This window comes from Papilio polytes, unplaced genomic scaffold (assembly GCF_000836215.1).
Source record: "Papilio polytes unplaced genomic scaffold, Ppol_1.0 DF820711.1, whole genome shotgun sequence".
NCBI classification, from domain to species: domain Eukaryota; kingdom Metazoa; phylum Arthropoda; class Insecta; order Lepidoptera; family Papilionidae; genus Papilio; species Papilio polytes.
In genome coordinates, this window is record NW_013528493.1 from 255873 (window position 1) to 274392 (window position 18520).

Sequence of the window (18520 nt, forward strand, 5' to 3'; positions counted from 1 at the left end):
CAATATATTAATACGTTTAGCGAAAACTGTGTACCTTGACAATTGTAAACACAGTTAAAGTTAACTTGTAGAAGAAGTGCATAAAGCTACTTTTAGTTCAAATTAAAATAATTTGGGTATTGAATTATAACTAGTCAAATTCGATCAAGGGTCGAGTAAAAATAGAACATGAGTAATATTACCTTCTTTGTGTTCCTCTAAAATTACTAGGTTTAAAAAATCTTAGAAGAAATACCTACTTACGATAATGATCGTATATAACAAACATTATTAAAATATTTATATATTTAATTATTAGTGACAGTTATTAATATAAATATTTAAAAATGAATAATGTCACAAATTTTATTATAGTAGGTAAGTAATGAAGAAAAAAAATTTACGGCGCAAACGAAATTACCAAAATAAATGACAAGAGGCAGGTAGTTGGTTAAACCGCTAAAGTAGTCTAGCACTTGTCGTAAAACTTTAATACAATTCGCCGACCGTTGACGACCGCTGCATTTACGTGCACCGCAACGGAAGTGTGTAGTTAAAACAAGATGGCGGAGGGGTGCGGTCACGTGACCGCGCCGGATTCACCCCGACTTCCGGCGCTCATTCACAAACATGTCAAGTGTATTGCGGGTAGTTTGATAATTATCGGCGTCATTACTTCAACCCCTAATGTTTTTATGAGTGTTATTTTATAACGGTGCATCTGTTATGATTTTGCAAAACGATGAGTTTTGACACCCTAACGTGTAGTGCACGATCGCCGCTTTATTTTATTTTTTAGATACCAGAAGTAGTGTAAACAAAGACATTTGTTTCGTACTGTGTTGTTATGAAGTAAATACATGATTTTTTATTAACGAAGACAAGAAACACACAAATATTGCAAAATTCTTGACATCATTACTATAGACATCAGACATCTATGTAATTATAAATACATGTTAGACTAGCTTTTATTAGCGACTTCGTTAGCGTAGAATTTAAAAAATAGGGTTAAATATAGCTTGTATGAATAGTTTTTTAAAAGCCAAATAGTATTTGATCACGGTTTAGTAGTTTTTGAGTTCATTCGTTAAATACAAGAATACAAATCATTGACTGAGATGACGGGAGATAGATTAGGGAAAAATTAGACAGTGCGCCGACTCTACGGGAGTAGAATAAGGACAGGGAGAAGACGGTAATGATTCAACAATACTCTTTATAATATTAGTATAGATTTTCGTTTTTATGAGCCTGTCCCACCACTGGCTGTTAAGGCTCTGATAGCTTAAAAATGAGGTCACTGTCAGATAAGATAACAAAATCTACGCGTTGGATTGTTATCAGACAATTTACAATTTGGTGGGACAGGCCCTAAGTTTGATAAACATTAAAGTTACTACTAAATCAAATAAAATAAGTTTAAGTTCCTTGCTGTCGTAACTTCTTGTGACATACATATTCCTGAACTTTGTCTTTTCACGATCGATGAGGTTAAAGTTCTTACGAAGAAAGAAAGTAGTGAAGTCCAAGTAGTGAAGGAAACTTCATAATACGTCGATATTCAATTTCGCAGAAGTCATTTAATATATCATTATTTCAAGACTTGCTTATTGCTTACGGTTTAAGAAATTAGAACAGGTTACATTTTATTCATTATGTTTTTGCGTTAAAATAAATTTTTGTTAACATTTTTTATATTTATCTACCTATGACTGCTTAGCCTTATCTTTTAATACTACATGTTACATATTTACTTTGTTTCCGTTCTTTTCACTTAATTTATCATCATGTGTACTTTCTGATTATATTTAATATATATATAAAAAAAACTTTTCTTGTATTACATCTTTGAGACATCCATAATAAATTCAGACAAAAAATTGTATTGCAATTTATTGCTCAAATTTCATTAAGAATAATTATTACACTTAATTATTACTGACCAATAAAAAAGATAACATAATTGGGTCTGACAAAAACTCGCTTTTCAAAAGCCAATAATTGCTTGAGATTAATAACCATTACGCTCATTCCGGATGCCTCTGTCTCCCCTCAAAGGACACAATAAAAAGCCGCCAAAACGGCGTGCGTCTGGCTGTCAGTCCGTCTGTGTCAATCAATTAGACTGGCGTAGAGCGCAGACCGGCACGCAGCGTCAAATCTGTGGCCCCGCCCTATATTGATCAGGCCCGCCCAGTTGCGCTGAAATTTGTAGTGCGCAATACGAATTTCAGCGCCGTTATGCTTCTACTCTTTCGTGAACCATCCCGTTAAGAGGTACCACGTTCGAATGTTTTGTGGCTGACGCTCGAGTTAAATGCAATTTCTACGATTTTCAATTGAGCAATGAATTCGAAATCTACAACTCGGTTGAGTTCGGTGAAAACTAAATGCAATTCTCTGTTTACCGTATCGGTTACAATGTTCGTTAATTCATTTGTGTACATTGTACAAGATAATTGCATAATGAAGACAGCCGCCTAAAGTACTCTGTAAAATTTTAATCAACTTGGTCGTCTCTAATTATACTAAGTTTGTTGTACTAGTATTTACTAATAGATTTAATCGTTTTACTTTTGACCAAGAAGCAATTTACTTTAATTAGATCTTGAGTTACAAATTATAGAATGGCATAGGACTTGGCGTTTTAATTTATTTTTATAAAATATTATCCATCTTTTAAAAAAAAATATGCTTGTAAATTTTAAAGAGATTTTCTCTGTCCTAAAAATTTTCAAACCATGCCTACACTTGTAATGGGTATTACCAATAACAATTAAACCAATTTAACAGTTGTACTGCAAATGCTTATGCGTTGCACTTGTCCAATTCATAACGTGTAATTAAATGAAAGAATTAATGAAGGAATGCATTATACTGAAAAATGTATTGCGCTGAATTAATAATAAATAACGTTAAAACTTTTTGATCTCGTGCAAAATGCAAATGGTGAAATGATTAAATTTGTTTTACAACTAATATACAGTCAGCTGCACAAGAGATTACACAACTTTAGAAACTTCAAAGCTTGAATTCGTGCATTCTATTTTTGTGACCTAACGCGTATACAAGTTTCCGATGCTTCGTTATTGTACATATATTTATGCTGACTGTACAAATTAGCGTATAAAATTTTTAGAACAACTACTTTTGGTGATGATACACGGTTACCAATTCCCAATCTTCTACATAAAAGAAGTTACTTTGTTAACTCAATTACACTGACTGAGAGTGTCTATTATTGCGGTTGTAGGCTCTTATTTCTGGGTGCTAGAGAAATAGCACAACCATTAAATGGCTTAAGCGTTCCAGTGTCTATAAAACTAAGTACCCTCCATACCTACGACCACATTGAGACAGCCGGGGCCGTAACGCGAATGGCGCGCTGCTAATGAAACTCGTTAACGATTATTGTTACATCTTCACTGATTAACCCTTATCTACCTACCTACACAGCACATAGTATACATCCCTTTAGGTTGTTAATTATTGTATTTACTCTATCTATCTATTTTGATGATTTTGATTTAGAGATTGTTCTGGTTAGATAGAATATTTTTTAATGCATAACAAATAGATAATTTTTAAATTCTTACTAGCTCTCGCCCGCGACACCGTCCGCGTGTAATAAAAAAAACATAAACGAGCTTATGTGTTCTTCTTTTTCTACATCTTAAATTTTAATAAAATCCGTTCAGTCGTTTTGGCTACAAATCCATACATCCATCTAAACTTACGCATTTATGTTATTGTATGAAGTATGATATGATGATTCATGCTCATTAAGAAGATTTTTATTTAAATCTAAGATATTTTTACGATAACTTATGGTTTAACTATTTTTAGCGTACTTGTCAAATAAGAATAAAATGCAAAGCCACTTCGAGAGATCAGAGTTGTTGAAAATTGTGCTAGAAAATCTAGGATAAAATTCTTTCTCGTAGCGAAGACAGATATAGCATTCGCCGTCAACTTTTTACTGCGCTTATTGAGTTTTCATTGTGGCGGAATTAGTAGTCACAGAAATAGATTGTTAGATATATTAAGTCGGTTTTTGTATTTAGCAATCAGAAATAAGCTGATCATACTTACTTTTAAGGTCGAAAGTTTTGATTGTAAACCTTTTAAATATCACTATGTTAAAACCTTTGTCTAGACGGAGCTAAATAACTTGTATGGTAGAAAATTGACAAATGTATTCAAGATGTACAAAATCTTATGTATTTTATTTTGATTACCATAAACATGAAAGTGCTATTGAAAAACTTATAACATGGTGGTACATACAGTTTTTCCAATATTTCGACGTCAGAACGGGTGTAAAAATCCATTAGGCATACACGTTAAACCTCGTTCGAAACTGCCGATAGAGTGCACCCCAATTATCAATTCACAAAATCCAGCTCGCATCCGAGTCTTTTAAAAGCCGCCTCCCTCTCAAGACCCCTGCCCCAAAATAACTCCTCTCCGAAGCATTAAATACAATATCTTTAAATTGCTTCTAAGTACCGCTACCCTCATTGGGTATTTTTATCGTCATTACCATAATCTTCTAATATCTGTCCCTTTCACTCCTCGCTTATTAGAAATCGTCGTCTCCCTCTATCAAAGCTTTAAAATTCCTTGGCAAATTTAAGGCTCATTCTCTCATGATTTAGGTAAGATTGTTCAAAGTTCTCGGGTACTTTGGATACGATTATGTCGGTGTAATTGCGGGCATAGCCGTGAGTGCTTTGCGCGTTTTTTAAACTTGAAGTTTTAAACTTCCTACTTCGTGTGAAACAGATCAGGTGGCGCCGTACTGATAGCCGTGTCCATAAATTAAATTGTCAGCGTTAATAGTGAGTAATTACATTTGTAAACTCGGTACAGACTACCTGCCATGGTAATTGATTGTGGAACAATACATTTAGCAAATAGTGCAGACTATTTGCAATTACTTATGTTTTGCGAGATTTATTACGCAATTGGATAAAGGTGTACACGGTTCCATAACATAACAAAACTAGCGTAAACTATGGGTATACTTCTTCATTTCCCGTGGTTTTGTAGGACATAAACGACCAAACTTACAAACATTTTTGTACCTTATAAGGGTTTATTCAAGCACATGCAGCGTTATGTACGTATTCTCGTTTCGATATCTTTTAAGGTTATTTTTGGTTTTAAAGTAGGAAAATTAATAAATTTTCTATGTCCTTACATTAGTCTGGGATTAGTTAATAGCAAACGAGCATCCTTACTCCTAAATCCCAATATTCATTTCTAGTGAAGCATAACGAATAGCTATTCGTCAAAATGCTGTTCTTTCATACATCCTTATGTACATTTTAATAATGTTTTATTTATTAATAAACTACAAAATTATTGAATCATCAACAAAGATGTATGTATTAGTTATAGGCACAAATATGTTAAGTAGAATTAAATTATAAATTTGAGGCTAGTACGCGCAGCACCTCGGGGCGATTTCATATAAGAGTAGTGAAAATTATACGAAAACAAACGTTCAGTATTAAAAGTTTTTAGTGGGTTCAGTCATGGGAGGGAGGGGGGAGGGAGAGGGTCGTTGTGGGACAGCGGGGAGGGGTGAACCCTCCCTTATTTAGTCAGGCCATTTAACAGGCGCGGCAAAGGGCTAAGAATTAATTATTTACGAGACCAGGAGCGGAGTCGTGCGGAAGATGTCACATTGAACTCTGGTCTCTCTTATATTTCGCAACATCGTTTTTCGGCTGCTAAAATGAAATGTATATCCCGTCAAACCAAGTTCAAAGGCTATCATATTTTAATTAAACATAATATTTTCAACAGAATTTCCTCGTATATATTATTACGATATAAAATCCGAAGCGAACTTTTTTGTTTGTTTTTAATAATTATACAAAAATATCAAACAAACCAACACTAGAATTTAATTTCATTTATTCTTTGCAATCGCAAATTGGAATACAGGTCCGTTTCATCAAACGATTCACTTATATAATTAAAGTGTCAGTGAATTGTTAAATAACAAACCTCTCTACAAATTACAAATGTTCATTGAATGAACACAGCAATTTAAAGGCAATGTGACATGTAATGGACGTTCAAGTCGTTCGAATATTTGTCTAACCATTTAGAAGTCTTTAAGGTATCGTAGAGAAGTGAGGGCGTAACCGAATGACTGCTTCGGAAACATGTGTTATAACCAAAGTACTACTAACCGTTTAAAAGGTTTCAAATTATACGTTCTAGTATCGAAATTATAGTTCTGAGTACAATATTCTGTCTATAATATATTGATTTAATCGGAATTATATAACGACCAAATGAAGGCCACTTAGTATATTTGTTATTATGAATCTTGCCACTATGTTCTTAAATCTAGATGACACATGATTAGCACGAATTCACACACGGAGTGTTTTACTGGATGACATCAGCGTGATAAAAGAAAACAAATATCCATATCGTTTGCGATTGTAACTCTGCATGTAAAGCACAATAAATTAATCAAATTAAGTTTTTTTTTTCAGAGCCGAATATTGGAAGACGCATCACTGATGTGCAACTCGTGGTCACCGAGGCATAATGTAAGTAATACTTAGGGTTGCTGTACACGGATAGTTTAAAGCAGTCGACAGCTTTCAGCATTCTAGTGCTGCTAATGCTGAAGGCAGCACGACGCGGTGCGCCGATTGCTAGAAGCTGTCAGTGTACGGCGGGCTTTAACATTATCTGTTACATGATCTGGCTTCAGTTAATTTCAATTTATCACTTGCTTAGCGAATAAATGTAGCGATCTTTGGCCAAAGATTATATTATTCGTGAGCTTTGCGTTTACAGTCATTAAGAACGAGTACTAGTTGAACACATATAATGCATGTTTTATTGTAGATTTATTTAAATTTAACTTTATATAGTATAGGAGTCTTTTTTTGGAGATGACACCAGGTTCTTGAAGTCGCAGACATGATGGAAGGAATTTCGTTAAAAATTGAGGTACCCTAAGTCGAATATGAGAGAATGCTTTTAAATTTTCACTGAATCGAAAAATAAATTCACTACTAGACAAAGTGAAGAAAAGTTCGCTTTCTTATCAAGTAAATTTTATTTCTTAGAACTCGAAAAGATGAGAAAAGGTCTTTCTGGCAAAACGTCCTATTCAAAAGTTTTAAGAAATAATTCAATGTTATGTCTTAGCCAGGATTATAAAGATATTTGAATACATTTTTAACAAGACATTTTAAGAAACTTTACAAACGGTATACAGTGTAGCATAAACTTGATTGATAGATACATAACTAAGTTATTATTTTATTACATTTTACAAAAGTCTTTAACGATAATTGGAATTCAAAGGGACTAATAAAATGTTAACACGTATATTTAATTAAAAATGTCTGTTCCTTATACACTGTGTAACTGAATACTGAAATTGGACTTTTCAGTATAGAATTTGAGTTGTCACAGAGCAATGAATTGTAAAGTGGTCACGGGCTGTAATTATGACTGCCACAGTTATATTTCACCACTAAATGTACAGTGAGTTTATTATAACATTTTATGTGAAATGCATTTAATTAGTGAAAATTTGTTAAGTTAATTGCATTTTACATGAACGAACAAAATATATGGTAATAAAAGGTAAAACAAAGCTTTAGTAAATTCACATTTAACATGCCATTAATTATTAAAGTATTATAGTATTGAAGTATAGCGAAAATGTATAGTGTAATATGAGCCTTAAAGTAAGATTATTTTCGTATTGCTTTAACTTAAAAAAAAAATCTTACTCCCTTTGTAAATAAGAATCACGGCTTACCGTGCTAGGACATCATTACACTGAAAACGACCTATCGTTTCATCCAGGAAAATAACCAAATGCAGTTTAAGCGTGAATAATACAGAAAAGGGTTTGCATTCGTGATTACTTTTGACATTTACGTTCGATGTATCGGATTCCAATATAGAAAGAAACGGTAAAAAATAATTGATAGAACAGAAATTGGTATCGTGATATGTCAGACTGTAAGCGGAAATGCCTAACGAATGAATACGATGAAAGGTAGCATCCAATTATAGCTTTCATTGAATTTATAGTAGTTATTGAGTGTTGTTTATTTATTTACCTGTTGCTCAATAGTACCGGATAAATTAAATTAATATTTTATCGTCATAACCATACTAGTAAATGTTAAAAAATCAATTCTATTTTGTTGGTTTGATAATTTAAAGACGATGTTTCTTCACACTTTAATTAGTGAAACTGAATTGATTATCAAATGTTAACTACGGCTTTTTTACTACTTCGTATTTGATTGTCATTAATTTTGCACGTACACACAAAGCGGTCGAGAATTAATTCGTCAAAGGATCAAAAACTACAAGCCAATAGCAGCAATGTCGCAAGATTACCATAGTAACCTTCTTTGCCATTGGCTAACAATTGTCATATGTACATTTGTATTTTGAGATTAGAAAGTTTCAGAGTAAAAGCAAGTTTTATTATTTCATGCGGATGAAGCCGCATAGAAACAGCTAGTAGAAAAGAGGATTAAAATCGTTGAAAATGGAAGTTGAATTTTTATGAAATTAACGTTGTTTTCACCCTCTGTTGTTCCGTCCGATGTAATCGTCGCGGCTAAGTGCACCTCCTGTAATCCTACTCGTTGTTAAGCGCCACTACGGTGGTACACTCGCGTGGAAAAGTCTTTAGATTATTCAACAATTTTATATCCGCCTTAATCCGGCGAAACAGTATTAAAATGTTGTATATTGTATAACTTAATACGTACATAATTGTTATTAATAGGGGATTATAAAAGGGATTTTTAGTAATAATGAGCCTACTTTAATAGGAATTTTTTACTGCTATAGCTATAGCTTTTGAATAGCAGTGTCTAGAAGCGAGTTGTATCATCGTAACCTTACGATTACTGCCAATTTCGTACCAAACTATCTCCGTCGTGAAACAATTATATCAAATAATTACATGATATATTTGACATATGTTTTCCGAATCGAATTTCAGCAGAATATTCTCTAAGATACATTAAAATCCCACTTCGTTTGGCCGACTTATTTTCACTATTCCGCTAACAAATATGAATTATATATCTCGGGTCGGTACCCTTATGTTGTAATTAAAATTATAACACGACTTCATCTGCATTAGGATTAGTTTAGTCTCTAATAGTAAATACCCTTTCTATATACAAAATATTAGCTTGATTAATGGAGATTACATTAATCTTACTCGCGATGTATTTACATTTATTTCTTGGCTTATTAAATAAAACTATGTACAATATGATTATTCTGAGCCGGATTTATGTTGATAAAAATTATATTTTGTTTTCAATAATTATTTTTGTTTGAAAGCGATAAGTTGTAATTAAAATACCAGCTTTTCCCGCGATTCCTACCGTGTGGAAGTAAAAAATTGAGTAGCCTATACGTTTTTCCACACTATCCTCTACATCCATGCTTAACGAATTTTATCGTGATTCGTTCAGCCATTTAATCTCTAACTTATCTAACGAACATTTATACATCTATTTAAAATTTCGAATTTATATTATCAGTAAGATTTATATAAAGAATAAATAAATATGAATACGAATATTCAGCACTTTAGTATGCATCTGTATAGTGTGTTGACTAATCGGGCGCTAAGACCCCTCAAACCCAAAGCTCTTACATCTCTGTGACATTTGATACAGACATTACGTGGCACAGATGTATCAGGGGATCACGAGATGTCGCCAGTTAACCCTAAAATGAGAACGTTGATGAGTAATAATAGTAATGGAATATTTCAATATACGTAAAGTTACAGTTATTGTTTTCAATCTATCCTCTATAACAAAACAATTATTTTATCATAGAAAACAATGATTTTGTCTAATAACTAATACCAACTTTAATAAAAAGGTCCTTAATACGTCTGTAACACTTTTATGCTTGTTATTACCCTTTCATCTTGTTGGATTGGTTAAAAAAAATATCTTAAAAATGATTAGAATTGAACAAATAAGACAAGGTTTTGAATCGATCGATGTCGGAACCCCTTTTTTAAAATCATATTGTTTTACCAAAAACAGTAGCAACAATAATTTTCGGACATGTTTCTAAGTGGAAACTCATATTTCAATGTGCGCAAGCTTGTTGAATGACAAGAGCAATTGGAACAGTAATTGTCGTTGTTCATGCCTTACCCTAGCGATGGAAATTACTTTTTATCTGTTGGATAGAGGGTGGGGACGATTTGCTTAACAATTGCAATCAGTTGGGAGTTTGTAACGCCACTTCTGTAACACGACTCTAATGATTCGTGAAGGGTGAAGGGACAAGTTTTGATTCCCACGCTTGATTACATCACCGATTATTATTACGATTAGTTTTTCAATATAATTTTATTGTTACAGAAGTTATTTTAAAGCTGTAGAGCCATTTTATGTTTTACACTTAGGTTCGTTTATAGCAAAATTAAGTCTTAGAATAATTTTACTATTGTTGTTTTTATTTCTTATGTGTGATTAGTCTAATGAACCGATATACGATCCTTAAATAATACACTTGTTAAAATTGCTTTTAATTCGTTATTAATCAGCTGAATTAATATATTTTGATGAATTCTTTTAAGGTATTACCAAAATTACATGTAAAATGGTTGTCGAATGATTTCATTTTCGCTCGGCTTACTTTCAATAAAGAATCGTATGAAAGTCGTAACATGAAAAACTGAAAGATTTATTACATTTTTAGTTAGTTAGTATTACGGTTTCCGCAACACCAGGACTATCGCGTATTTTGCGTGAAACAATTGTTAAGTATGGTTTAGAGATTATTAAGAATTCATTGTCAAACCGAAGAGTTGGTCAAGCAAAAAATAGCGGACCCTCCCAATATATTTTGCACATACAAAATGAAGTACAGTTCAATTTGGACGAGCAATTCAAATGCAAGCTGTATCGCGCAAGTGGAGGTCGGAATAAAGAAGCAAACGTGTGCACCGGCGGTAAATCGAAACGGGAAACTATCACTTTAAAAGTGGTCCCTGGCACTATAAAACTGCCTATTTGGGAGTCAGGCGGCACACACCGCATCTGTCGGAAGCGAGTTCGAGAAGCCGTGGAAGCAAGTAACGAGTTGCGGAGGAACGCGGGGTCAGAGTCACTCATAAATAATTTAAAGTAATCCGAGAAAAACCCCTGTCCGCGGGCCGCCGGTTGAGCAGCCATGACTATTTGATGTGGCCTACGTAATATCTCTCGCGAATTAGACCCCTCTTTGAACTACCTACGGTTGTTTGCACTTCATTATATTTGTGATACAATTAACATTTACATTTACTTATATAAGTTTCACTTAATTTTATGTAGTGTAAATTACAACTTTTAAGTATTTCGTAGTACTTATACTGCATGTTCTATAGGTATCTTATAATTTTTTCAATAAATTCATTTGCTGAAGTATCTTAGAAAATTAGAGGACGATGAAGATTTATTTACATTAGTCAGCATGACTTCCAATATACATTTTTTTAGACAAGAGAGTCTTATAGTAGAAAAGATTACTTCACGTTACTCTTCTGTTCTTTCTTTAGATGTATGCATGTACCATTTGCTTTTTATGAGTAACTTTTACTACACCTGAGGTGAGTCGCTTTTAGGGTAGTGGGTTTTGGATATCAAGATTTAATGTAGGAATTACGTTATGATTCTTGTTTTGTACTTTAGTACCTACTTATACCTATGTCTTCAAATCTTAGGATCATTGAAGCATTTTATCAGGAGTTTATTTCCACGCGTTTGTTGGCTTTTATTATTTATGTATATTGATATTGAATTTGAAATTGGATTGTTGACGTAATTGTATTTCCTCAGGGCGATCTCTTCAGCGGCCTCAACGATGGGTTGCTGAGTCGGGCGGAGGCGTTGGCTGCGGTTGACATCAGCAAGCATCAGTCAGGACCGCAGCCGGGGCCGCCACTGCCACAATTGAAGCATGATATGGTGTACCATCACGGTGTCGGGGGGCCACCATCCCACAACGCTAGACCGCATCAGGTACATTTGTGTCTAAACAGTTAGTTGTTCGAGGCGTTTATCGACAACCCGAAAGACATTCTACATTAGTCTATATCCGTAACTCATCAATAGAGTCAGATTCAAGAATAGTTCGCCAAGCGAGGCTTTTAATACCATTAATTAGAATATCTTTTATCTACTATCTAACTTTAAGTACTCAACCAAATGCTTATATGATTTAAAATTGTTAAAGCAAAAAATTATTCATTTCCCAAAAAATATTCGAAAATAATTCAACTTACTTCGAAATGAAATGCAATCAGCATTTCGTAACATAACGCACATGTATAAGCATATCAAAGGTAAAGTTGATAGCAATCATACGAATCAAATTTCGTTGCTATAAAACTAAAGCGGACTCATAAAATTGTTGCCAAATTGGTACGCTCCTCGCCTCTGTAGCGACATAAATAATAATAATAGAAGTAAATGCATTTCTCTATGCCCCATACACCTTGGAAAATCTTTGAGAGTTCATATGTCGGTAAAGGAGGGTTCGTTCCTCGGGGATTTGCTTCGAGTGGGGTAGACGAGAGGGCTGTAACATGTAAGAAATATATGCGCTACACTATAAAAATGAGGTAATTTTATGCACTGTTCGATGTAATGTTGCCGATTGTGTTGCCGCCTCTACAATTTCGCTTAAATATATTTTTACATGATTCTAAATGGAATTACAAGTAGCATTCACAAAAAAATAAAAGAGTACTTTATTTTAATGAAAAAGGGAAATATTTAAGAGTAAATATTAGTTGAATTAGAAACGAATTGTTATCTTATGACTGCACGAATACAGTCTGGAAATTTAGCTAACAATGGCTATCCTAATAAAGGCACTTCCGTCTGCCTGTCCTGGCGAAGATTAAAATTATACTCGAATATGCAATATTAATACTTTGGATCATGAACTGGAAAACGGGTTATGATATTAATAAATTATTCTGAGAACTGAATATTGAACTATTTTGATATGTTTTATTCCTGTAATTTAAAACGCGTACCAAACCGCATAAAATATTGATTATGTACTGCTGGGTCATCGATTGTATAATTTCTTATTATTGTGAGTTTTTTATATACATTTTATATCAAATCTAAAAACTTTCGCAGCGACAACCCTTTGTAGATAACGGAATACAAACGTTATTTGTACCGCGTAACATTTGATAGCAATTCCTGAAAGAGTTTTACCTTATCGTAAGAAAGTATCGCAAACACTACTGGTTTTAGGTTTTATTAAGCGTAGAACTCCACTGTCATGATTTGTATCAATTGCTATTATCTACGGAATTCTACGGTTATAAGCAATCTTCTACAATCGATTACGGTAATGTCTTAAGTTATCACTTCAATTTTTTTTTTCAAAACAATGACATTTTGAGATTAAATTATGTCGAAAAGTAAATTGCAATATTTACCTCTTCGTGTTTTTTCTTCTAATAAACTACTACTAACGGCATATCAAACAAAAAAATTAACGCAGTTTTTTATATTGTTTCAAAATTGTTTCAAACTACAAACCATTTTTTTTTCATTTCGTTGCTATCAACAAAAACGACTTGAATAAACAGTAAAACTTAAAGTAAACTACGGAAAAGGGGTAGATAAAAAAAACAAGTGTGTACTCGGGGGAGTACAGGACACACGGCCGTTTTTACTAGGTTGCCGTGCAATTGTCGCTTCTGCCACTTGGGACAAGTCTGGAGGGATATGGCAGTTCGTTGTTCGACGATGCTTAAAAAATCTACAATGCCGCTTTTTTGTTTTTAATAACACGACATTGCGTACCATGTTTTAACGTTTAGATTTTTTCAAACTGTGCTTAAGAAAAGTAAAAAAACTAAGTGTTTTAATTCGATTAAGCAGAAAAGGCATGTGGATTATAATTTTTTCCCGCGACTCCGTTTGCGTGGAACTAAAGAAAAAACTAAATTACCTACCCTATGTATTCTTCTAGACTATGTACTACATTTATGCCAAATTTCATACAGATCCGTTGAGCCGTTTAGGCTAGAAACTCCACCAAGTAAACATTCGCATTTATAATATTAGTTTGAAGTATGATTGTCGTAAGCATTGTGTGTTTAATAAGATCATTGTTGTGATTAAAAAAATGAAAAGAAATGAATACCTCAACTATTTAATTTAACTATTCTAGACAGCTCTGTATAACAACAACTTCACTATTCAACAAAGGGCGTTACCTCTGTTATAACCACGTATCGCGTGTCTCGTGCTTTCAATGATAGTAACAACGTCCAGACATTTTCATTTGATATATAAATAAAAGAAATTCTTGTTAGAAATAACATCATTTTTACTGTCAGTATATTTATTCGTATTTCATATAGTCTGTCCAGTAATTTAAAAATAAAATAAAATAAAATAACATTTAATCTTATCACCACTACAACACAATTTGGAATAAGAGAAAAAAAAACACACACACAACAAAGTAATAATAAAAAAAAAAAAATAATAATAAACACGTAATTAACAGGACAAACAAAACAATTGAAATGTGTATGCAGTGCTGACCGGATTGGGTCCTCGCTCACATTTGTAAAATATGATTACTGTTTCGACAGAATTGGCATTTCAAAGCGCGTATTCGGACCCCGACGGACGGTCAAAACATCATTTAATGGCACTCGTCAGGTATTCATATCAACCCTTCGCACTAACGCTAGTTTCATACTGCAGGTAGACAGCGCAGTACTACTATTTTTTAATCTTCACTTACTGTCAAAACAGTTCGACAATATTTCAACTACCGTGGTACTTGTATAAACATGTAATCATCACTCTCATTCTCTTTGCAAAAACAAAGACATGTGTCACCTTAGTGGAGTTTCGCGGCAATGTCATGTCTCGGGGTTGTGCGTCCATGTAATAACAGTAATGCACTGTTTCACTGTTCTGCCCTTGTGTAAACCTAGCATTATTCGTGTATAACCGACGCTAGTGTCATATTTGTTCCATATGCGAAAGAGGTGGGGAAAATTGTTGGCCCATACGACAAGCGGGTAATACGCATGTTAATAGGTGTCATTAAATTCCTGCTTCTGTATATCAATCAGATTTATTAAGTTTGAAATTATTGAATAGTAAAATTAACTTCCGTTATTTGTTTCAATCGAGATAGACATTGTGGATTATATTGTTCATCTTTAGTTGAAACGAGCGGTTTCCTTGCGGCTTAATCCGCATGAAATTTATTGTTTACATTTGTCAAATTCTCAATATCTTTTCGTTCCGAAAAAAATCCAAATACAAAAATGACAGATAAACATTATGACGAACGCGTGTTTCGTGGCCCGACAATATCCCACCCCGAATAAATTCGGCCACTTGTCCAAATCATAACGTTATGATACAAATCACTATTAACGGAATATAATTTATTTAATATCCACTTGCAATTGTACTGGGGTGTGGGGTTGTTCATATCGATTTGATTGCTTAGGGCTTAGTGTACTTAGTAATTTCTTTAATGTTACATTTATTTATTGACATTTTAGTTTTGTGTAATAAGTAAATGTTAAATTTTACTGTAATTAACATGCTATAGAATACATTTATAATTATGTTTTATATTAAGTAACTGTTGCCCGCGACTCCGTCCGCGCGGAATTAAAAAAAACATTGTAAGTATGAGTTCTTCCAGAATTTATTTTACATCTTTGCCAAATTCCATGGCGATACAAACTTTCGCATTTATAATATTAGTAAGGTAATGAGTAATCGAAATAAATTACTTATGTAGTAAAAATTAAATCATATATCATATAAATATTATAAATACGAAGTTACGATGGATGGATGGATGTTTGTTAGTTAGGACGTTTGTATCTTAAACGGCTGAACGGATCTCCATGTAATTTGGCACAGGTTTAGAGCATAGTCTGGAATAACACATAGGACACTCACTTCTGTTTTTTTTAATTCCACGAGGACGGAGTCGCGGGCGAGGCTAGTTGTTCATAATTGCGTATACATATATTAAATAATCAGTATTAAATTAAATTAAATCAAAAATATTTAGTTAAAGGGACATCAAGTTTCATCAATAAATGAAGTCGTATTTAATTATTTCAAATACTGGTAAACGCGCGTAATGGGTTTTAAAGCGATCACATATGCGTTTTGTAAAATGAAATTGTAAAGTAATTTTCCTACTTAGTAATCATAGAAAAGCGACGCAAAGTGGGGTGGCGATACATTATTATACCACGACATACGCCAAAGCCCCATCAATGTCGCCCCACGTGTGCTTACCCGAACATATTGTACGTGTATTTGAAATTCATACACCTGTGCGGTGAAACCTTTGCGGTTTGTACGGGTATAGAAATTAGATGTCATGTTTGATAAAATTGAGGAAAAATTGCAACACGAAATTATGTACTTACAACAATTACAAATAGAAATACAAATACAAATATTTTATTGGTAAGAGAATTACAAGAAGAAGATATTCTAAATAAAAATTGTGTACATAAAACAATCATGGTAGGAAAAATTCTTCGACACTATAGAAAGCTTTTTTTATTAGCCATGACTTAAGTTTATTTTTAAATGACACGAGGTTGGTAGCCGCTGTGACGTGGTCCGGCAGTCGGTTGTAGACGGCGGGCCCCATATTATTGTAATCTTATATAAAAAATATATTAAGACTCTGCTTTTACAAAAAAACTTGAAGATAAAACAATCTATAATGTCAATGTTTTTACTTCTTAAATGAAAATATGAATGTTAAGTTTTTTTTGTAAAAATATAGTTTGTCTTTGATAGAACAACACAAGGTATACGGTATTAAAAAGGAACAAAGCAAACCGTTGGAGGCATGTAAGTTTACGTGCAACACGCGGCTAGTGCCTTGTAATTGTGATCTACCGCTCCCCCGGGATCTCCCGTACCGACTGCACCTAATACAGTACCCCTGGACGCGCCACCGAAAAATTGTTAGCGAAAGACATACGACCTGTTTGTATAGTGAGATAGATAGCCTCCGGTATATTGACAATTGATTTAGCTAGACCTCCGTACTTCATTTTATTTATTACGAAAAAAATAATACAAAGACAAACTAGTAGTGTTTCTAATAATTAAATACTAACAATACGTTCGGCAGAAAAATATGCGATTAAAAGTTTGTTAATGCAATCGTTCTCGCTTTTCTCTTAATTGTCATTTTTGCAATACTTTAATTTGTTTTAGTAACAAATTAAGTAATAGATTAAATTGAATATGCGGTAGTTGTCTTACATTCTATTAAAACCAAAGGAATTTGTGCTAAAACAGTATATTTGTTATTCACTTTGATTAGAACAAATCATTGAATGAATATAACAAAGTTGATACATCTGCATACGCATATTCGCGTGCTTAAAATACTCATTTTCTTTTCAAAGCCGGTCAACAGCATAGGCATATTGGTAAAACACTTGCAACCAATCAACGTCACAACAGACTCACCCTCCTATTGAAAAAAAAGAAGTGTTTGCACTCATAAAGAATGAGTGCAAATCTGTACAAAGATGATTGTTTATGTTGCCATATCGTCCCCGAGTAGCGCCATTGTTACCACCCCTGCTTTATTTACAATAAAATGTCTGATTTAACATGAATGCAGAAGTTAATTCGGCGCACGACAATAATGATTCCGTCACACCCTCTCTACTAATCCTCTTAATAGTTATAATTTTGACAGTATGATAAAAAAGAATTACAAAAAGCCATTTTTTCCACAGATGGGCCACCATGGTATGGAAGGACTCGATATGCTCGATCCATTGACCTCTTCATCGATGACAACTCTAGCTCCCATGGGTGAAACGGCACCACCGCATCATCAACTGCACGGCTACGGCGCAATGAACCATGTCATGAACCACCATCACCACCCAGGGGGCCTGACTCACGCCCCACCCGCTCACCTTGGTCACCCCGCGGTGGCTCTTCATCCCGATACCGACACAGATCCGCGAGAACTGGAAGCGTTTGCGGAGAGGTTCAAACAACGACGGATTAAACTTGGCGTAACACAAGCCGACGTGGGAAAGGCACTTGCAAACCTCAAATTACCAGGCGTAGGGGCTCTTTCACAAAGTACAATTTGTCGATTTGAGAGTCTAACACTCAGTCATAACAATATGATAGCTTTAAAACCCATACTTCAAGCGTGGTTAGAGGAAGCCGAGGCACAAGCTAAAAACAAAAGACGTGATCCTGATGCGCCCAGCGTATTACCGGCCGGTGAAAAGAAAAGAAAGAGAACCTCGATAGCGGCACCAGAAAAGCGAAGTCTAGAAGCTTACTTTGCTGTGCAGCCTCGCCCGTCTGGAGAGAAGATCGCGGCGATCGCGGAGAAGTTAGATTTGAAAAAGAACGTGGTACGTGTGTGGTTCTGTAATCAAAGGCAAAAGCAGAAGCGGATGAAATTCGCGGCGCAACACTGA

At 34.1% G+C, this 18520-nt stretch overlaps 1 protein-coding gene across 1 annotated transcript in view; it reads left to right on the forward strand.

Moving 5' to 3' along the window:
• Positions 1 to 18520, forward strand: part of LOC106110234 (inhibitory POU protein) — a 32873-nt gene extending 14353 nt beyond the window's left edge. Inside the window, exons 2-4 of the mRNA XM_013291976.1 lie at positions 6501 to 6557; positions 11856 to 12038; positions 17813 to 18520. Of these exons, the coding sequence (XP_013147430.1) occupies positions 6501 to 6557; positions 11856 to 12038; positions 17813 to 18520 (948 nt within the window). The remainder of the gene's footprint in view (positions 1 to 6500; positions 6558 to 11855; positions 12039 to 17812) is intronic.